We start from the raw sequence: 22,201 nt of genomic DNA, 5'->3' as shown, positions 1-22,201 counted from the left end.
ATGGAAGTGCTTACGTCAACATTTCCCTAAACTTGAGGCACAAATTATGCTAATGTATAAATCCTGTCACTACGATAAACTTTACATACCAGTCATTTTGTTACTACGCTAGCAGGAGTGGGGAGTAAGAGTAGTTTCTGGGGCATCGTTCATCTACAAGTTATTTTAGTAAAAAATAAAAATCAGGCAGTATATTCCACATGTGATTCCCTCTCCCGTGCTTTTCAGGAAACTTTCAGCTATTTCACCTTTACTTTTGTGACACCGGAATCTTAATATAATCAAGATTTACCTGTGCTCCAGTTTCTGCGTAGCAGAGAAGTTACGGTTCTGACACCAGACTAGGAATTCAACAATAGCTTTATTCAGACCTTACCAAAAGGAAAAGCTTCAAATATCTTGTTTCTCCTGGAGTAGACTTTTTGAAACTGAACGAACAAGTTACTGACTGTATCCTGTGACTTTGTACCAAAAATAAGTAGAGAAAACAACAGTGTTAGGGTCCAGACTTAAAGATGAGACTTTGTACGGAGTTAGATGCACAGAAAGCTAATTCCCAAAATGTTGTTGTTTTCCAAAATTAACTTTCAGATACCAGAAAAGAGGCATAAGGTTATTTAATCTGAAACTTAGTTTTGTAGTTCATTTTCTCTAAAAGTCATAAGCACCAGTTCTGAAAAAAAACCTGCCTGTTGCCAACTCTTGGTTTCCCCCCTTGCCATGCAGGCAAGAATGTGAAGTATTTAACAGGACACAAAACTAAAGGTCAGTTTAAAAGTCTTCAGAAATCAAGATGTCCCTAAATATAAGTCAAATATGAAACGTCCTCCTGGGACAGAATTGCTATATGCCCTGGAAACTTTAATACACCCTTTTCTGGCCAGGTAGCATGGGGACGAGGGCAAGGTGTGAGCAACTGGTGAAGAATGTACCCGAGAGCCTGATTACACTGGAGCAATCCTCTGTAACAGCGTAGAGACTGTAAATCTCAGCTTGTTCTCACCAGGATTGCAAAGCTCCAGATGTCGTGATGTGGAATAGTGCTCCAGCTGTCAAAACTCGTCTTACTTTCTCAGCAAAGAGTCCTTCATAAGGGTAGCCTTGCTTTCTTTTTTTTAAGGTGCTCAGCCTAACTTTGCTGCAGCAAACTGTCCCTTTCAGTTCAAGGGGGTCGTACCAGCTAATACATTGAAAATCTTGGCAGGGATTTGGCTCCACGTTCCCCTAGAAGCTGCACAAATCTGCAGGGGCTGCATTTGTAGACAGGAGAGAAGTAGGAGGTAGCAGGCCTACAGGTACAAAATTATTTATCCGTTTTGTCACAAACATCTATTCCTGACAGAAAAGAAGTCTGGGGGATAAACCTGTCTGGGAACATGCATTGTACTCATTTCCATGGCAGCTCAGGGGCTGTGTCACACTGTGGATGCTCAGGATGCTTCTCTGAGCTGAGAGCTGAGAGCTTCTGGCCTTACCCAAAGGCAAAACAGAGGGAGAGAGACCCCTCATTGGGGAGCACAGGGAAATGTTCGTGTTATATCACTTTATCCAATTCAGGTCTTTCCGAGCTTTGTTGTAGGAACTCCCTTTCACTTTTATAAGGAGGAAAAACTTTTTAACTGGGCTTGCAGGTTTTGTATCTGTTCAAGTGACAGAAGCGTGCATTGGTGCTACAATTACTACTCTACGCAGAAGTGAGTCCGATAGTTTTGCTGAGATGTATGTGCGTGGCTTGTAGTTATGTACAACTGTTTGTTGCTGAAACTGTTGGCCTGCAAGATATTAATGGATACAGTTATATGGGAACGCTTTGAAAATTAAAGTAAATTAAATGGCTCCTTCCACAGGTGCCCAACACCTTTACAGTTTAAAACAAAATGAACAAGAGAGCTGACAAGTTCATAAAATGGGGCAGCAAACTTGTACTCTAAAGTCGTGATCTATTGTCCAGGAAGGGCAGGTAGGGGAGCTGTCCTCTTCTGCATTACTGCTGGCCACATCGTGTGTTAGGACAGGCCCTGTCTTTTCCTGCCCCTTCTGTATCAGAGATGTGCTCGGCCCTGCTTTGCAGGTGTTACTTTACAGATTTCAGTCTTTTCTGTCTATCCTTTTCCTCACATGAAAAAAAGCAGGGGTGTGATATAAAAAGGGTGTAGCAGCTCTAATTCGTACACTTAGTTTTCTGTTTCAGGCTGTGGGAGAGGCCTCTTTCTGCTCAGGAGAGAGGAGTCACAGGTTAAATACTGCCCATCTCTGCGGAGGGGAGCCATAGGTTACTGCTTGCTGCCTTCCTGGAGAATACTGACGTGTGAAGAGCCCTGCTCTGCCAGCTGTGTCTCTGCTCAGTACGCTTGTATGTTCTTCTTTTCCAGACTGCAAACAGTTTAGTGCTGATCTGGCCTTATATAGTAATTTCCTATTATTAGAAACGTTTCCTTGGGACCTTGTTCAGGGAGTAGCAGAGGGAAATCCTGTTTCCTTCTTCTAACATGCAGGCAAAGCAGCACTGTTCACTCTTCTCTTATCTAGTGTCGGTAGAAAAAGAAATTTTTGTATTGCTTTCCAATCTTAATCCCTTTCTAACACTAAGACTCTTTTCAGAAATGCAGAAAAAGAAATTTGAAGGAATAGGAACTGTCAGTCACCAGTGTGAGCTGTAAAGCGTTGTCTGCAGCCTGTAAGTTTTGCTTGTTCTTTCTCAGCCATTTTTCTGTCTCTCAAAATGAGTCTTCCTAATGCCTTGGAAAACTGCTTTTTGTTTTTCTTTTTTTTTTTCCATGTTGGCTCGCTTTTAAAAAATAATATAATAGGATGTTTTACCTGGATCTACCAGCGTATCTGTAAAAAGCTAATGGCTGTGGTTAAAAAGAGGAACAATTTTATGCTAAGGAGGGAGTTGTTTTTGTTGAGTGTGCAACAAGGAGGTATTTTTAAAGGAGAGATTGGTCACTGAAGCACAGAGATATGTAAAGGCTTTGAACACTTAATTTTTCCTGTGAAAACATTTTTTCCCCTTAAAAGGAAGATGTAGGTCCTGCCACTGGGAGTGACTGTTTAGAAAGTCAGTTGTGAGGAATGCACATCAGCTGAACTGAGTCAGGCTGTTTGTATTAACAGCTCCGTCAAAACGGCTCTTCTTGTTCTTGCCACAGACTCTGCAGGGGAGCTGCTTAAAATTATTGTATCAAAGTAAGGGCAAAGCAATCAAACTGAATTAACTGTTGTTTTGAAACTCTTTGCTATTGAAGTTAGTTCAACAATTACTGCTGGATTCAGAATGGGTAAGTTGTGTTTGTAAAATCAGCTAAAGTAACGACTGCCTTGCAGTCCTGTAGAGCACCCAACAAAGCCTTGCAAAGGGCAACATGCGAGCGCGACGCGGTGAGAGTGTCCACATGCATGAGACCAACTGGCATCATATTAAGGGCATCTGGTAATTATGAAGTAGGACTTTGTTCTGATGGTCACTGTCAAAGCCGGTCATCCATTTCTGTTTCGTTGGTTCAGCAGAGAACAACAACAAGGAGAAATTGTCGTAATTTGTTGCATTAACCCAGTTTCTGTTTTCACTCGCGTCATAGACCCTGAATTATTGTGTGTGTGCAGGAGCCATACCTAAATACGAGTACTGCATATGGGCTTTTAATCTGCCATTTTTCAAATGTGTTATCGTCAGAGGTATCGAAACAGTGAATAGCACTTACAGCGAAAAGTGTAGGAGTCCAAGGAGAGCATCTTCATTTTCTGTAATATTCCAGCTTTTTGTATTATTCTTGTTTATTTGTGAAAGACTAAGCTTGGGAAGAAGAGAAGTTCAGTGTTCTCACTGTTGAAGCTTCCTTGAAACAAACAAAACCAGTATTGACAGTTTTAGGCATTACAAAGCATAAATTAGAATCCAAAATAATAATTTAAATATTCTTTGTCTTCTGGGTTTTGAACCCTTTTGGCCACACCTATCATATTTTTAAGCTTTTGTCTACAGCAGTGCAAACACGTTCACACAGAACTCAAGGATTCAGAGAAGTGGTGATGTCATCAAGTTCGTGGTAAAATTAAGGAACTCTGCAATCTAGAGACACCTCTTTAGTGAGTACAACAGGCTGCCGATTTAACCTTCGTGGCTCTGCAGTTTCATAACTGACCAGGAATGCTGTGTCTCCAGGGTCCAATGTCCTACGTCCAGGTTTCTCTTGCTAACTTCTTGTTTTGGGGACATCTGGTCACTCTGCATGGGGAAAGGAGAGGTGCATCAGTACAAACAAAAGGGGTTAGAAACCAGGCGATTGTTAGCAGAGCTAACAGTATGGGGAAGAGATTCTGCCTTGTTATCAAGCCTGTTACAATATTTAATGTTGCTTCTTTGGCAGGGCGTTGATTTATTCAGATGTTGTGCGGTCAGACGTTTGTCCTCTGCTGGAACACAGCTTTTTTCCTAAGCAATGGGCCAGATGTCTCTCAGAACCTCCAGTTTCTGCGATAGGGTGTCTTAAAAATGCGAGGCGTTTTAATCAGTTTTCAATCAGTATAATGTGGACAGCAGGACACACGTGATAGGTTAAAGAAATTTCTATTTTTTGCAAAATACTTTCCTCTGACCTGCAAGAGGGAGTCTCTCAAATTCCTGGCCTGTTTAGGGTGGTTTGTTTCCCATGGTGTCTTTGCCAAGTACTTTCTAATTATGGAATGTGTGTTATTCTGCAGTTCTTTTGCAAGGCAGAAATAATGAATGTTATTTAAAATACATATCTATGCATTTATAGATGAACTTGATCCTTTGTTTTTGGACTAATGTAGATGTGATCCACATTGTCTTCTGAATAGCATAAACCAAAGCCTGAATCTCTTACCTCCAGATTTATCTTGTGTGGTAGAATCTGCACTGCACAGCACAGGCACAGACTGTGGTTTGCTTGCTTCCAGTTTCACGGGGCCAAACTCTTTTTCAGGAGAGCACTGCTCGCGGGTGTAACGTAGCAAGTCACGCAGTGCTCCGGGAGCCTGTCGGAGCAGGGCTGACAGGAAAGCCTTCCAGTCCCCTTGCTTTGAATGTGAAATTGTATGCAGGGAATCAGCTGCTTATCAGCATCGAGCAGAGCAATCCCAGTGCTCTGATCCAGGGTTTCTATGAGTCACTTCTGACTGGCGAGGCCTGGAAAACTTGATTCATCCCTCTGTGCCTGTAGTAGGGACACAGAGCTAGCTAGCCATCCTCAGCAGAAATCAGACAAGGGCTGGGCTCTCTGTTACTGGAAAGGAAGAGCCTGGTTTTATCACCTTAATAGCATCAAGATCTTATAAATCAAAATTATGGTGGTTATCTCTGCTTTCCAAATATTTGTTCCCTCCTAATTTAGGCTAACCCACAAGCAGGAGCGTTTTACCCAACAACAGTTGGGTAGTAGTTTGGTTAGAGAAAAACAAAATCTATAAATAATGCAGGTTCCACTGCATTAAAAACAAAATAAGAAAGCCAAGGGAAATGTGTAAAAATGTACTTCTGAATATACTTGTTTATTCTGCTCTTAGGTGGCATTTTAAGGCTTAAGATGTGTTCTGAGAAGGATCGCTAGGAAGCGGAGACAGTGGGGAAGATGAAATTGCTAGTGTGAAGATAACTCCATGCTGGTACATAACTTAAAATTGAAACATGAATTTTACTGACCTCTGTGTTGCTTGGCTAGACTAGACTGATTAGACGAATGATAATGGAGAGCTGACATTCTCCTCCTGAAGATTTAGAGCTGCCGGGCTACATTTCTAATTATAGGTGGAAAACTCCTGGCTCAGGGCTTGCTGTTGTGATTCAGTAACGGCTGATGTGGCTCAGTTTGGGAAGTAAAGCTTAGATTACCTTTGATCTTAACCTGTGCACCTGCACTGAGCAGGGTTTTGGATTATTGTTTCTTTCTTTCAATGAAATGAAAGCTCTAAATAAATGCTCCAAAGCAGGCCAACACTAAACCCACCTTTGAAACGTGTCCTCCGGCTGCTTCCGTTAACAATTCACGTAACTCCTCAGTTTGTTGACGATCAGAAGTGAATAAAAATCACGGCAATTAGAGTTGTGCAGGGATTGAGAGGTGCTACGAGTTATTTTTCAGACTGGAATCTAATTAGTGCTGGTGGCACTGCAGCTCTTCAGAAGGTGTTATACCGGCTTCATCACAAGTCCTTGTAACTGCTGGCACCTTCCTCATCTGACGAACGACATTACCACAGTGCGGCATCTCTGAGATCAGTGCTGGGGCCTTGGGTCAGAGCTAATTAGAGAGCAGTGCTGCACTGAACCACTGACATCGGCTTCATTTCTTGGGTTTTAAATAGCCTCCTATTGAGTAGTGGCCACGCATGGCCCTGTTTCACTTTACTTGATTTACTTCAAAACTTTTTAGCTTTTCGCTTTATGTATTTTCATTTTAAAGCTTGGCTTTACCCTTACTGTAATAGAATTTGGTAAGTTAAAAACTGAAACCGTACGGGCAGAGCTGGCTCCAGATAGTGCTGGTTGTGAAACAGCAGCAGTCGGGCTTGGGAATGATTTCATGGCTCTGCTTGTTCAATGCTTAGAGAACCTGCCTTTTGGTGCTGCAGAGTATGGGTGGTGACTGCTCTGTGGATGTCTGTGAATGCAATCCAGCAGACGAGATGCTTGTAATGTTGGTTCTGGGCAGTTAAGTGTAGTCAGGCTTATTCAGTAGCGCCTCATGCTGCCTGGGGTCCTGCAGCCACATCCAATCTGAGACCAACACACCTAGGGACCAAAGAGTCTTTAGAGAAAGGAAATCCATTCCTTTTGGCTTTCTTCTTTTATTCTATCACCATGACAGAGCCCGATCTAAACTCAAGCTCTAATATTCATAGGAATCGTGTCAAAATCAATGGGAATATGATCTTTCTTGCAGCTCATTGTCTTCTGAAAAGAGGAGACTGCAGCCTCCCTCTTGCACCACCTCAAATACTCCTGAGATGTAGGTATCACACTGAAGTCGTTGTCACACTGAATACCAGCTGTCATCACTGGTTCACTACTGTACGGATGTGAACAGAGGTGACAAACCGAACAACGCACTTCCCTCATCATGTGACTAATTTGGAGGATATTATTTATTTTCTTTTAAGTGGGGAAGGCTTCTATCATGATTATAATTTTTATTATATATCATGTTTTATTTTTTAAGTTATCAAAATGCATACTTTCCAAATCCTGTTACAGGAAGGGTAAAGTTGAGCTTTAGGATAAATCTCCGTGCAGATGTTTTCTCTGTGCAGATGTGTGCATTTAGCGCAAGTGACATTTGAAAATTCAGCTGATGAGTTTATAATGGTACATTAAGTTGGAGACCTCCGGACTGCAGGTGCAGGGTAGGTGTTTTGCCTTGCGTGTGGGCAGTGCCTTATACACTCTGGATAAACACATGTTGAATTTGTAGCTCCTGGCTAATTGTAGAGTCCCATATCACAGAACATTTGAAGAGGGGGGGCTGTTAAGGGTGGTATAAAGGAGGAATGGGTGGCAATACGCCTTGTGCAGGTTGTCATTATCTGTGTTGTGAGACTTACAGACAGAAACCCATCCTCTTCTTCAAGCTGCCACGAGTCAGATCAAATGGATGACTAATTTTTTCGGATGCTTGGAAATGGCAGATCACATGGCTGAGGGCAGAAGTCGCCTCCTGCAGGGGTCTGTCTGATCTCCAGTGCAGCTGGCAGGCAGCAGCTTTGTGCGCTCGCATGTGAACTGCTTGTGACCTGCAATACCTGACAGGTGCTGTGCTCGGCTGGGCCCTGCGCCAGGGTAGTGTGCTATCTGTAACAGCTCTCTGGCTTCGCTTGGCTGTACCTGAAATGCCTTTCAGGATAGACGCAAAGCTTAGGCCATCGAGGAGAGAAATAACAGAATAATTGGATAGTTTAAGTTGGAAGGGACCTGCTGGTCTCTGCAACCCTGCTTTGAAGCAGGGCCAGTTTAGATCAGGTTGCTGAGGCCTCGTCTGGTTGAGTCTCGAGTATTTCCAAGGATGGAGTTTCACAATTTCTTTGGGTCCCTATTCCAGTATTTGACGGCTCTTATTGTGAAAAGTAATATAATTATTTCATAATATCTCACTGGAATTTCCCTACTTCCAAGCTTGTGTCTATTGCCTCTTGTCCTTTCACTTTCCACCTAAAGCACATGCAAAGGCTGTGTGCATGTTTTTGTCAAACTGCCCTTAGCTCTGGATGCTGGGGGGTTTCACAGCCTTGGGGTAGCTGTGGCCATTAATATCTTACGTGAGACCAAACCCCGGTGGCATCTGAGACAGGTAAACGGGCTACTTGTGATTGTAAGGCCTGTAAGGAGGGGTCTTACGGGGTAGAGCTGGTTATTTTGTGCTAAGGGCCTTGAGGACCTCCGTGCAGAGGGGCTATTTTGAAGGTGGGTGTCTCAAAATGTTTCGGGAATAAAATATTGCCGAGCAAATACACGAAGTCCTTGCAAGGACGGGCAAACTGTCTTACCCCAGGACTCTTTGTGGTCCTTTGATTTGCAGAGAGAACGATCACAAGTGTGATTATAAGCCCGGGAGATTTTGCTGTGGTTGGGGTGAGTTTGGAGAGGATTAGGGGAGCCCTCTTGCTGCTGCTGCTGCTGTTCCAGCGCACAGATTTCCCGTAGCGGAGCATATGGCTTCCTGTCCTGTTTGCTGTGGTTTTCTCTTGGGCTCTGCACCAGTTTTTCCATCGTCTGTGATTACTTTCCGTTTTTCCCCGTTGTTGGGCAGTGGGGACTGTGCCTGCAGGCTGCAGCTGACTTCTTTCCTCTTGGACTGCCTCTCATGGTCTGTGCCCGTGTGTGCCTCCTCTTTGGGAGGGGAGTTCCCCTCCCTTTCCTTGTAAAACGCCCTCTCCAGGATGCTCCAGTAGGAGCTGGTGGGAGGGAGGGAGTTCTGACTGCACTGAAATGTAATTAAAAAAAAAAAAAAAAAAAAAAAGAGGAAAAAAAAAATAAGGCAACTGACAGAAGAGAGAACTTGTCCTCAGATTCCTGCTTTATGCCGCAGCGTAAACCAAGTCTCTGAAAGTGCTGTGAGAGCTGGAAGGAGGCAGAAATGAAGTTCAGAGGCGCGGTAAGCTTTATTGAACTCTTCTGACATTTTTGCAGTTTTGAGATGCGTACCTAGTCAGAAGAAGGGAAGTAAAGGTTCCAGGGTTTCAGCAGGAAAATGAAATGTTTGAGCCGGCTTTGTGAAAAATGCTTCAGTCGGAAAGTTACGCGAAAGTGGTTGAAATAGGGGGAAAAAAACAACAGGAGACAGATGTTTGGAGGTGGAAGCCAAGGTGGGAGTTCAGAAAGTGGGAAGAGAGGGGGGCTAGCGGCGCAGTGCTCCAGGGGAGAAGAAAGGGTGGAGCTTTCGCTTGGGTGGAAGGGGCATGAACGGATCCTAAGGGTGGTGGGCACAGGTTGTGTCATACCCAGGGACACCCGGCTTCTTTCTCTGTGCTCTCACCCCAGAGAACGGCAGGAAATACCTGCTTAAGGACTCATTGCCACTCAGTTCCTCCAGGGTGTATTTACTTCAGCAAAACTTTGTCCATGTTTTAGCAGCAACCAGGAAGCCCGGGTCTGTGTACTGCATTGCAGAACTACCGAGAGCTTAGGAAAAGGAGCGTGTGGCAAAAGCTTGAGAGGATTAGGATTGTTGCTTGGAAAAAGATGAATAAGAGAGGAGAAAAAACGACGTACACAATACTGCGACAGTGAGGGCAGACCGTGAGCTTCTGTTCTCTGTGGTGTGACACAGGAAGAGGGACGTTCAGCTGAGTTAAAGCTGTCAGATAGATGTACAGATTGTTTTCATGCAATGCATAGCTGTGCCACGGAATTCACTGACAGGGGAAGATGTCGAGGTCAAGAATGAGGGAACGTTATAAAAAAAGACCGTATGCAGCATTTGGGCTGGGTAAGAATGTCCAAAGCTTTAATTGGTAAAGTTACTAAATTTAGGAAGAGAAAGTTTGAAAACAACCCGTCTCGAGGTTTAAACAACTCTCTAACTGTTGAACCAGGGTGTCCCATCCCTGCTCAATCTAGAAATCCTTGTATCTTTTCCCAAATAGTTTAGTGTTGACCGCTGCCTGAGAAGCAGTCGTGGAGATGAAGGGAAGCACAGAGCTCGTGGAGGACCTGCCTAGCTACTTCCAACAGCAGGGTATTTGGATTTCTCCTGGCATGGAGGAGCCAGCAAACCTGTGTCCAGCAGCAGATATAGAAAAAGGTTCTTTAGGTGCGATACATGCGAGCGTGATAGCAGCGATGTTGTCTAGGGTGGTGGTTGATATTCTCCGAGAACATGTGGGTGTGGAAGTGCCCTTCTCGTGCACCGGGAATGCACTGGAGTGCGCCTTCTGTTTGGAAAGCTTTACTATCTTTGAAAGCCTTAATGGTCTGAAATGGCAGTGTGGGGTGTGTGGAATCCAGCGCAGAAGGTGGGAACCGGGAACGTCTAGTGCGGGGAAGGGCAGAGCGCAGCAAGAATAACAGTGTGAGTCACGCCGTGTTTGTAGCGAGATGAAAGGATGTGCGCGCTTAGAGGGGACTGCAGCAGCGGTCAGAAAAGAACAGGGAGTGGGGCCATGGGGGCAGCACCCCATCGCTGCGAGCTGGGAGGCGAGGGAAGCCAGTCCATGCCATCTGAAGGCCAGTGTTTGCGCTTCTGCTCCCCTCTCACCTGCTCTGTCTGAGCTAAGTCAAGGCAAAACTGAGCTGAAAGTGTTGTGGGAAGGCAGAGGTCCGAATTTTGGTTCTTGATGTTTGTCATCTGTTTGTCTTCTGTGGCTACTGTAGGATGCACAGGCCTGAGCTCGCAGGTGGTACTGCTAGGTGGTATCAGCAGCATCTCTGAGCTACCAGCAGCTTGTGCCACCTGGTCAGGAGCAAAAACGTCAGCTCCCTAAATACAGAAATTCAGTGTATTCACTTCTCTAGCCTTTGTGATTTTTCTGGTTTGCCTCATTCATTTTTTTTGCTATTTTATATTGAGCTTGTTTATTGAAATATCGGCATCCATTCTGAGGGGTGAACAGTTTTTCTTTCCTTCAGATCAGTCCTTAAAATTACCTTTGTCTTTTCACTAACAATTGATTCCCTTTTTCCTACGCCCCCCGCCAAAAAAAAAGAGTATCATCCAGAAAATATAATTATAAAAAAAATAATTAAAATGTAATATAAATATAAACACACAACAAACAATATTACCTGCTTCCCATGCAAATCTCCATGGCTTCCTTTGCTTTATGGTCCATCATTATTTGCATTTCTAATTTACATTTGAGCTCCTTAGATAAATTCTTACTATTCTAAATATTGCAAGTGTCAAATGTCATTGATTAATATATTAAGAGTAATAATTAACTGCAGCAACATCCGCACCCTGCGTTATTATTTTTCAAAGATTAAATTTTTGCTCTCACAGTTTTAACTCCCCATGACCTACATGCATTTAATAGATACTTAAAATATACACACAGTGTGATTACATTGCTCGCATTTCCCATTCTGCTTTCATTTCAGGGTGGGAGATTAAATGGCTCTGTAGCTTGGAAAGTGGGGGAGACGGAACGTAGGGAAACTACCTTCGAGGCAGTTTGCTAACAGATGTAAGAACAAATCTTTGCAAGAGCAAAATAAGCTTGCTTCCCCTATATTTCTGATTATTTTATGTTTTAATGTATTCCAGCTTGTCTCTACGTAAAATATGGAAGACTTCAAAATAAATACAGGAACTAGTCAAGGAAGTGGCACTTGTCTCTCCTTAATATCATTTTGGAATAGTGTATTCTATAGTTAAATCTGTTCAATATGTGTTTTAGGATCAGGAGGGAAGTATCAGAGAGGGAGAACCATGTTCTAGCACAGGCAAAGTGCTCCCCTACTCCAGACATTCCTTTGTTGGCGATGGAGTGCTCTGAAAGAAGCCAGAATCAAAAAAATCGTTCTGCTATAAATGGTCCTTGAGTGGCAGCATCTGACATGGTAACTTCTTTGCAAGGTTGTTCCCTTTTTCTCTGCTAGTCCATGTCCTCAGAGTTTTTATCTGTTCTTGATCTCATTCAGTCTGAGCATCCTGATTTGTCTCAAGTTGCCTGCTCCAAACAGCTTACCACTTCGTGGGAAATATGGCACTCCTCATTGGGATTCCAAAAAAAAAAAAAAAAAAAAAAAAAAGTTTGATTATTAAACAAGCCCAATACATGAGATGTGTGCCATATAAATTCTTGCTTGAGCTCAGGTAGCTTCAGAAAGGGCAAGCAAATCCACGTGTTTGTTTGAAGAGGATTTTTACATGAGCCATGGGGCTGTCTGTCAGGGAACGCTCTCTCCACCCCAGCTGTTGGCTAACAGAGTGTTGTGTGTCGAAAATGCGTGGCTGATTTTCAGGGTGGCAAAAAGTTGGAGAGCACCAAGTGGCTGCACTTCGATCTGTTGGGGTTTCACTAGCAGGCAGCAAGTGCTTGACTAAGATCCCCTAATTCAGATCCACCTTAGCTGCTTTCATTACTGCTTTCTCAACATAAAAGGAAAGAAAAGCTATCCCGTTCCACACCTCAGGAATTGAAGCCCTGGATAAAATAGTTGATTTTTGTCTGCTCTGCAGTCTAGCCCATGCCCTGTCCAAACCCTTTCCCAGGCTTTAGAGTAGAGCAGAAATTGGAGAATTTTATTTTCCTTCCTGCAGCTTTGGCATGACACTGAAGAATGTTACACAACCCAGGAGACAAATGTGCTTTAACTGCCACCTCTCCACAAGAAGTTCATTATTGGTTTGAACTTCTTATTGTCCTCTAGAATCTAATCTGAATTTCCCCTCCCACTCGCATTTGGTCCTTGCCAGTTCTTCCGTTCCCGGCTTTGTAACTATTTCTGGAACCTGCAGATCAATCATCTTTCTCTTGATACCGAGATAAAAGATGCCTGACTCTTTCCATGTGGCACCAGCTTCCTGCAGTCAGCATACTGCAAGTCTCCTGCTCTGCTGAATGGATGCGAGCTCGTTTGTGACAATGCATCATCAGAGGAAAATATTACAAACATACTTTATAGATTTAGAAGCAGAACTCTCATTTTTGTTGTGCGACTTTTCTTTCTAAATCAGGTGATGATAAAGCTTCCCTGCTCCGTGTAAGACCATTCACTTTGAGAGCTCCAGGTGTTTTCGCACGCGTCGCTCAGGGATGCTCCAGGAAGAAGTCAGCAGCACTTGTGTGTCTGGAATTGCTGTGTCAATACTGGCCACTCAGTTACCCCTCTGGGAATCAAGGCTAGGAAATTTTGGTATAAAAGACTCCTTCCTACACACATGTGGGGATATAGTCTATTGCGCAGCCGTGGACCAGCTCATGGACAAAGCAGTGGTGGGAGTTACTTGCTCAGTTCATGTCGGCCCTGGGCTCCTGTGCTGGTGGCAAAGAGTTGCCCTCTCTCTTCTTCCTTCACAAAAGAAAAATTCCCCAGATGTGCTCAGACTGACTGAGTGACTCAAGTGCTTTGGAACTTGTTGTGCGGAGTTCAGAAAGCGTTGGGTTTTGTTTTCGAGGTGTATTGGATCTCCAAGTCCTGAGCAGAGGAAAGTCTTTATCATGCTTTTGGCACTTCGCACAGTTTAAAAGTAAAATATTTGTTTACACCTTCGCAGTACTGTGTCAGGGATTTACAAACTCAGTAACTTTTGTACTCCTAGGAGCTGTTCATAAGGGTATTTTCTGGTCTTGTTGACTCTGTTGCATGAATACAAAGAAAGGCTGGAACGTCAGCCAACATAAACCTGGCTCTGCAGGCTGCATTGAGCAGCACCAATTTACACCAGCTGAAAGTCTCTCCTAAAATGTAATCACACGGAAGAAAAAGGCATGTGGAAGTAGCACTGCTTTGGTAATTGCACTGGCTCGGTCCCACCATTCAGGAGTGACGGCTTTTCCTTTCCTGGCAGCGAGCCACTGTTGTGCTGACAGCTCTGGAGAAGAGATTAAAAGTAAGGAGTGGGTTAAAATAGTGTGGGAATGAGTCCCTTGGAGCTGTACCTCGAGATGGGCTCAAGAAATGCAGTGGCCACGGTCAGCTTGTATTCTCCCAAGCAGGAGTGACCATTAGGACAGTGATTTTAGGGAGGAAAGATGAGTTTGAAAGAGAAGACAGCGGCACTCCTAAGCCCACAGGCACCAAGAGGCACCAAGATCAGGTGGAGGTTGCTCAGATTTTTGCAATTCCCTGCTTGCAGCCCATGCTGGGTGTGAGAGGCCCAAGGTAAGGCATTACCATGGTATATCCCACAAAGGCAGGGATCCTTAGCCTCGTCCTTCTTTTGAGTCCTGTAGGCAGGGTGAGGGTACGTGTGGCTGAGGTGACCTAGCTACATGTTACTGTCGGGCATCTGTGCTCCCTTTCCTTCTTGCCCTGAGTCTGACACTCACCTGATCCCAGAGTAAGATGATTCGACTCACGGAGTTGACAGAAAACTGCCTGGTTCTTTTCATCTGCTTATTGTTTTGCAGGTTTATGGTTTATTGTTGTATTGGTTTTCATCGCTTCAGCTCAGAGGCAGGTAATCGCTTGAGTTAACAAGTGCCACGAAGGCAAAATCCAAAGGAGGGGATGCTCTCCTTTTGGTGGTGGTGAGCCATTAGGCTGTAACTTGCCTCTCAGATAGTTTCACAAGCAGATGAAAATGGCCTAAACTGGCCCTGCTGCTGAAATGCTTCCTCCTGTCAGCTGTGTGAGTGATTACATGTGGAGCTAGAGTGGGAAAATGACCTAGATTAAAATAATTTACAAAAAATCTGTGTTAATGTTATTTTTGGTCAGATTTCCAGTCTAACGTATTGCACAAGTGCTAGAGCCAGTTGCACGGAGGGCAGGTGGGGCAGCCCCTTTTGCCTGCGTTCTCACTGTGAGAGCGGCTCGGCTCCCTCTGTGCTCTTTTAGGAAAACTGATTTTCACAAGGAAAGCCCCAGTCGGACCCTCACAGCCTATATTCTCCTAATTACCTGGAATACTTGCTCCCTACCACAGGGCTTTCAGAATTGTCCAAGCTGATCTCTTGCATAGCACAGGCCAGAGGATGTTGTAAATGAGCAGTACGTCAGCCAGAGGTGTTTTGGCAGAGAGAATCTATCTATTAAAAGCAAGTCTTGCTGCAAAGGTGCTAAGGGAGTGAGTCCTGTTGCTGCTTTAAGTTAATTAGCTTCACTGTAACATTCTTTTAACTCCCAGCCAGCGTTTTCTAGCATTAATTTACAGCCACCCGATTTGATGTCTGCCTGCTAACATAAAATAACTAACATTTTAGTTATTTTTATGTAGTGCCTCACTGTCATACTCATCATTCAGTAGGAACATACAGTCATCTTTGTGACTGTATTCCCAATGTAGTGTCGTCTTTGTCCACTTTCTTCCTTCTGCATGACTGTTCTATTTCCATTTTTAAAAAGAATTGATTTTTACCCCCCTCAACGTGGCATCCGTTGAAGTTAATGGTAGTGAAATGGTTAATGTAGGCATTTTAAGTTGGTGGTAGGCTTGGACCTAAGCAATAAAGCAAACGATCAGATGGTGGCACAGAGGAGCACGTGGTTTGTGACTGACATATTGTATTTGCATTGAACTTAGCCTTGGGAGGGTACAGCACTGACTAAATTCTGGAGAATCTGACTGTATCATGGGGAGAACATAACCTGGTCATGTTTAATTACTGCTGAAAAGTTGCATTTAGTTGTTTTTTTTTTAATGGACCGAAAATTTGGGGTATTTATTTTCTTCTCACTGAAAGAGATTGAACTTTAACGAGAGGAAAAAAGCATGGAGCAAACTGACAGCTTCTTAGGATTAAATGCCTGTCCCGAAGGAGGCGGCCGAAGTACAGTGTTCTGTGTTGGAAGCGGGATGGATTTGCTTCTTCCTTAGGCTGGATGCCTACAGCTGGGATCAGTTTGTCCTGAGCTCGAGGGAGTGGCTGATGAAAGAGCTGCTGAAACTGCTAAGTGACGTTTTCTGTGAAAGTCTTCAGGATTATATAAACTTGGATTAACTGTGCGAGGGTGGAAGTTTCTCCTCAGTCATTTTTTTGAGGCAGCTGTTTTAAAACTGTATTCGTAAGCTCAGCCACTTGCAAACTACTGATTTTCTTCCGTTACTGCCTGTGTTCCCATTACCTTGTCCGAAAGCTGCTCCAGAATTACACGGCTGTGATATAAGCCTTCTAATTCCTAGGCAGAGTTTATTTGTATGTGGTTTATCCCTGTTTGTTTTGCCAGTGATGTCCTCTATCTCACCACCTTTGTTCTCCAGGGCTTACACCTTTCCTTTTTGCCTTGGCAAAGAAGGTAGAAAAAAGCCAACAAAACACTTTGCTGAAGGCATGGAGGAATTGGCTTGGAAGGTTTGGACGTTTAAAAAGGATTACTCATGACAGTACCTGCAGAATTCTCCCAAACTTGGCCTTTCAAAGCTCACAAATCAGGCCTTCCAGACTATGAGACCAACTTAAAACAAAATAAAAAGGAAAATTAAAATGGTGTTTCTCTGTGGTACAGTTTGAGCCATTAAGGTGGATCTGGATTTGGGATTTCCTAGTAGCAACTTGTAGGAGCTAATTTTTCTTTTTGAAAGCTGCTAGTTTCATGCAATGACTTATGCCCAGGCATTTGGCTTTCAGGAAAGAAGCCAATTATAACTTGCATAATTTGGCAAAACTTCTTTTGTAAGTGGTTGGTAAGTCTAACCAACTGCAAGCTGAGGGAATTTGCACCTATTTGAGCCCAAATTTATACTTCAGTGAGTCTTCCCTTTATTACTACTTAACAAACCTTAAGCTAAGATTTCTTCTGACCAAGGTTGTTTTTATTTTTTTTCCCTGCACGCCATCAGTCCCTGTGCTCTGACCACTATTATATCTTGAGAAGGAGCAGAAAGGAACTACCTGGCAACGTGAGTCAGCAAAAATCATCTACATCATTGTGCAGGGTTTTCGGGCTGGAGGACAGTGTTTCAACAGCGGTCCAGCATTCCTGGTGTGTAAAACTCCTACAGGAGAGGGTGACTGGGTGTTGCTGTTATTGCATGAGCCCGTTCAGGAACAAGCTCCAATGGCATTTGTGCCAGTGATGGGAATATCCCAACAAGAGATCCTCTGAAAGGCAGTAGTGCTTTAGGGAAATGATTTAAGAGAAGGGTGCCTGCTGTGAGGAGTTTGCAGAGTAAGAAGAATTTAAGAATACCATAAGGAAACGCAGACAGATGTGAGGCAAATTTTTTAATACATTGTATCTCCTCTCTGATTTCTGTATTGTCTCTCGTTGTCATTGCCTCGTACATCGTCTGTCTGTCGGGTCTAATTGCATTTAATAGAAATTTTCCCTGCAAGTAGTGACTGAGTCACTCATGCACATTTCCTCCCCCTGTTTTAGTATGTGAGGTTGAATAAAGTAAGAAGTCAGCAGACCCATGTTTTCCAAAGATGGCTGTGTCTGAACCACATCACACTGAAGATGTAGCCTTTAAAAGAGTGTCAGGAGTAGAAGTTGCTTGATATATGGGATAGATGTTAGTGTCACAGTCTAAATTCGTAGCAGTGGCATGGGATGCCAAAGTGTCCCTTTCTGTTACTACTGAATTTTCCTAGAATTTCCCATTCGGTATCTTGCTAAAACTTTTAAATTGGTCAGTAATGTGAAGCCGTTTGCTCATGAGATGAATCATCGTTAGTCATAAAAGATTCCTTATGACTTCCCGTTATGAGAGAAAAGGAACAGTAGAGAGGAGAGCACTTTTCAGTCTCACTCCTGCTGAAGGATGCCTGGGAAAGGAAATCCTACTTTATTCTCTTTATGTAAAATGCTTGATTGATTGATTTACTTAAAGTGGTTGGAAGTTTAGCAATAACTTTTCCCTAATGCTGGCTTGTCTTCCATCAAAACAATTATTATAAACTAACTGATAAAGTGTTAGTATACGTGATCTAACATTTTCAACAGTAGGAGGGTTATTCTAATGTCCTCTCCTATTTATAGGTTGTCCATGATTAATTGTGGTTAATCATTCTTATGGACTCAGAGAGCTGCACAGAAAACCACAGTTGTCCCAACCTTCCTCTGCTTTTGCTTGCAGGGAGCAGGGAGTAACGGTGTTCGTTTGACCATGGAGAGCGCGCTGACAGCCCGCGACCGCGTGGGGGTGCAGGATTTTGTCCTGCTGGAGAACTTCACCAGTGAAGCAGCGTTCATTGAAAATCTGCGTAAGCGCTTCAAGGAGAATCTCATCTATGTGAGTAACAAAGGAGCAGAAACCAAAGTCTTCACAAGTGACCTGAATTTGGGTATTCGATACAGCAGGCATACCATACTTTGTTCAGCAGTTGTGGGGATTCGGAGACGATGGTATCAGCTTGAATAGACCATGGTTGATCATCTCAGAACAAGTCTGGGACAGGGTAATGTTAATACATGTAAGGGCCTCTTTTGCAGTGATCCAGTTGAGGTCTACTGGCGTTTACTGGTCCTTCCAGCACTGAAAAGCCAACTTACACCACTTTCTACTCACACCATGTTCTTCCATTTCATGAACTCACTCTGTGGTGGACTTTCAGCAACCCCAGGCTTGAACCTAATCCCAGATAGTATATGAGAAATAATCCGGTATTCTTGCTTGTTAGAAGCACGAAAACCATGCGTAGGTGCTGTTTATCCAGCAGGGATGAGGGGTCTAGCATAACTCCCGCAATGTCGTACTGCATGAGGAGGTCGCATCTTCAGCACCCTTGGCTCTTTGGAGGCCCTTAGCAGCATCCCCTGCTGCAGGCAGGGCTTGTCAACCACATGAGCTTTCTGAGCAACTCTGGGCTCTCAGAGAATCCGCTGCTAGTCCTTATGTAACCTCTTCGTTTTGTGCTTTCTTTTTCAGACATACATTGGCTCGGTTTTGGTGTCTGTTAATCCATACAAGGAACTGGAAATCTACAGTAAACAGAACATGGAGCGATACCGCGGTGTCAGCTTCTATGAAGTTTCTCCTCACCTGTGAGTGGCCTGTGGGTAAACAGCGTAGTTTGTGCCATTCCCACACCGACGTGTGCAGTAATGACATGTGAAAGCAAGCAAATAGGACTTGTCCCAGATAATGCCCTAAAAATCATAGGGATATAAAGGATCTTTTACAGGGTGTGGTGTACGGCTCTTTCTATTCCTGTTTCTCTCTCCAAAGAGGATGAGTTGCCTTTGCAAGAGCAGTATTTGGAAAGGGAGGTGGTTCCTTCCTGGCTGGAGGAACAGAGCTGCTTACCCAGCCCTGGCAGAACAGGAGTTCATTGTTCCAAGGTTACTTGGGGTCTGCATGTCCGGATCGTGAGTTTCCCCTCCTGCTACATCGCTCATTCAGCATAATGCTAACTAGGGGAAAGAGTATGTATATATGTGCAGTGGTTTCTTTCCTACCTCTCCTGTTACTGCCTGACCAATATTTATCTGGTATTTCCCCTGTTGCTATGATACCATGAGTCTTGTTGGAACAAGGAATGTATTTATTTACATGGTCTGGCGTGGTGAGCATTCCCAATTTCCCATTTGAAAAAAAAAAAAAAAGTTTGAGGTTTGAAAGTTATTTTTGAAAGCATTTGAATTTTTTTGTCAGACTGAAAGAGAAAGACGACTGGGAGCTGAGGACGTTTGGCTCAAAAATGCTTTCTTTCAGCGCCAAGGGCCAAATTCTGAGCACTTCTTGGAGGCTTTTTTTTTTGTGTGTGTTTTCTTTTTTTTTTTTTAAAGAGGTCTTGGAAGAGCAGATGATATTATTTTTGAGCAAACTATTTGGATTGTTTCTTATTACTGGCACATAACCCAAAAGAGTAAGCAAAACAGAATGCGCTATGAGCACAGAGGGGGAGAGAAACGCCATTACTTGGGAAAGTCTGAATATTTGAAGTTGTATTTGTTAGGGTAAAAATGTGATTTTTGTAGTGTTTCAGGCTTCTTTTGTGGATCTACATGGGAGATGGTTAGACCAGAAAACCCCAGAATTCAAATCTGCTAAGTTTTCCCCTTGATCTAGATGCGTCAGCACATTCTGTTTATGTGCGGATGCCCTAAATAAGAGAGGCCTTCCCCCAAAAAGTAATCAGCAGTAGCTCAAATCAGCATCAGGCAGTTCCTGATGAAGCAACGGAGGTGGTGCAGAGGTAGCAGCTCATGCCTCAGGCTTCATCACTTTGGCTTGTGATCTAGGCGCTCTTACTGGCTCCTTTGTCATGGGATGATAACTTTGTGACTCCCTGGAAAATTGTTGGGACTGTGGCTACCTTTTTATATGTGTGCAGTAAGTGCAGGACTGAGCACGATGGCAATGCTAATGTGTGACGTGGAGGGCTAGGCAGCTCTGCTTTAATTTCTGTGAGTGCTACACAAAATGATTTAAATAACAAAGTAGCTGATTATTTCTTAAGCTGTTTTCTTCCTTGTTGTAACTAGTCCCAGGAGAAATTGTAAAATGTGCAGCTCGTAAGTAAAAACCCTTGAGAGCTGTGATACCAAACACCAGTGCTGCTCCAACTGGAAAAAGTGTGTTCTTTGTTAACTGTTGTTAGCATCCCATTAAAAAACATTATATCATTTGATTATTTATGCATTTTAAAATATTCTGCAGACCACTGAAATTATCTGTAGCATGGTACTCACTGCTTCTTCTTTTACAGTATTTCGGGTGCCTTTTTTTGCTATTTCTCTTATTCTAAGCTGATTCTAGAAAGTTTTGCTACTCCAGTGTCAAAAGAGTTTAAGCTTGGCCTGAGCACAGGGTTCTCTGGGAAGCGCATCACATGTAGTCATTCAAAGGAGAAAATGTAGCCCTGTGGTCTTGAAACGCAGCATACTTCCCAGGGTGCTGTGTCACATCCTGTCCTATTTATAGCCTGCCGCGGGGCTCAGAGATGGTGACTGCAAATGGGACAGTGAACGTCCTTAAGTAAAGGGGATTCTGCAAGTGGTGTGCATGACTGTTAGCGTTCTGCTTCAAGTACCATAAACTCCCCCAGTAAAAACATGCAGTCTAGAGGCAGTCCATAAAATTTAAATGGAATTTATATTTATTCAACTGTTTTGCTTTCAAAATACTCCAGAGACAGAGTTTGGATGGGAAGAGAAGGACTTGAATTTAGTGGGGTAAGCGTGCAGTTGTGTTGCTAGGTAGCTCAGCGGTGTTGCTTTAGCACCAGGTATTAATAGACTTGAGGAGGCCATGGCTGTTATTTTGGTGTGATCATTTTTAATTAATTTTACAGCACGAGAATTAAAAAAAAAATAGTAGAAGAAGAAGCAAAACCCAATAATTATTAAAAGGTTGTCAAGTGTATGAATTGTATGAAGACAGGGTATGTGCTTGATAACCACGTGTAGGACAGCTGAGGATTTTATTATTGAGGTCTTACGTGAGTGTATTTTGAAGGGCTAATGTTTCTCTTTCCTCTTATCACCTCCCATTGCATCTGGTCCTTCTTCTTCTCTCTTCTTCCATAAGCACTTGCCACCAATGTTTGTCAAACTCATCCTCCTGCTCTCTGGTGTTGTAAAAGTGTGTGATTCTGGGTAAAAGAACCTGTCTGGTCTACTGTGTAGAGGAAAATAGGAGAGAGAGAAAAAGAAACGAGGGAAGAAGCAGGAGTTGAAGCACAGCAGCAGGAAACCCTGGTTGTACGCAGGCAGGAGGAGGTGTTTGGTGTTTTGGGTAGTGCTTGGCCTAAGCTGGATGGTTGCTTAATGTAGCCTGCTGGATGTTTTAGCAGTCTGTTCTGGCGTAATCCAGTTCTTTTTATAATCTGAGAGAAGCTACAAGAGGTTGGTTGGGCTATTCAGGAGCCACGTAATGGGAGCCACCCAGATAGCAAAGTGCAGTTGTGACCTTCTGTGTCATCACTTAAAAGATAATCTAGAATAAAGATCAATGGAAAACAAGAAATTTCCTGAATGTAAAGCTTTTTTATCCTGTGTACCAATGTCAAGAAATCATGTATATTTAGAAAATTAAGTTTATCTGCACCAAGTAGTCTTTTTTTTACAGAAAACATTCTCACCTGAGTAGGTGAAATGGTCAGGGAGAGCAAATGGCTCAGCTCTTTCCCCTTTCATAGCTTTCCATATTCACTGTCAAATGCTTTAAATAACATGAAGACCTTTTCCAAA

General features: G+C 43.4%; 1 protein-coding gene and 1 long non-coding RNA gene across 14 annotated transcripts in view; one reads left to right on the top strand and one right to left on the bottom strand.

Moving 5' to 3' along the window:
- The window catches only part of MYO1C (myosin IC), a 59,440-nt gene that overhangs the window by 18,390 nt on the left and 18,849 nt on the right, over positions 1-22,201 (top strand). For 3 of the 13 annotated variants that reach the window (XM_040532244.1, XM_040532253.1, XM_040532255.1), the window contains exons 2-3: positions 18,144-18,299; positions 18,936-19,051. In XM_040532244.1, the coding sequence (XP_040388178.1) occupies positions 18,144-18,299; positions 18,936-19,051 (272 nt within the window). Of the gene's footprint in view, positions 1-2,618; positions 2,678-3,266; positions 3,282-3,759; positions 4,187-5,172; positions 9,111-9,183; positions 9,945-14,269; positions 14,285-16,904; positions 17,048-17,775; positions 17,866-18,143; positions 18,300-18,935; positions 19,052-22,201 lie in introns of those variants that run through there. The other 10 variants (XM_040532246.1, XM_040532243.1, XM_040532252.1 and 7 more) reach the window with 10 other exon arrangements.
- Positions 3,630-5,153, bottom strand: LOC121057716. Its single transcript, XR_005813898.1, has 2 exons — positions 4,851-5,153; positions 3,630-4,228 (listed from the first exon to the last, which is right to left on the bottom strand). It is a non-coding gene; the product is annotated as an uncharacterized LOC121057716 (long non-coding RNA).

Source organism: Cygnus olor, chromosome 20 (genome assembly GCF_009769625.2).
Source record: "Cygnus olor isolate bCygOlo1 chromosome 20, bCygOlo1.pri.v2, whole genome shotgun sequence".
NCBI lineage: Eukaryota > Metazoa > Chordata > Aves > Anseriformes > Anatidae > Cygnus > Cygnus olor.
This window is presented reverse-complemented; position numbering and strand designations above follow the sequence as displayed.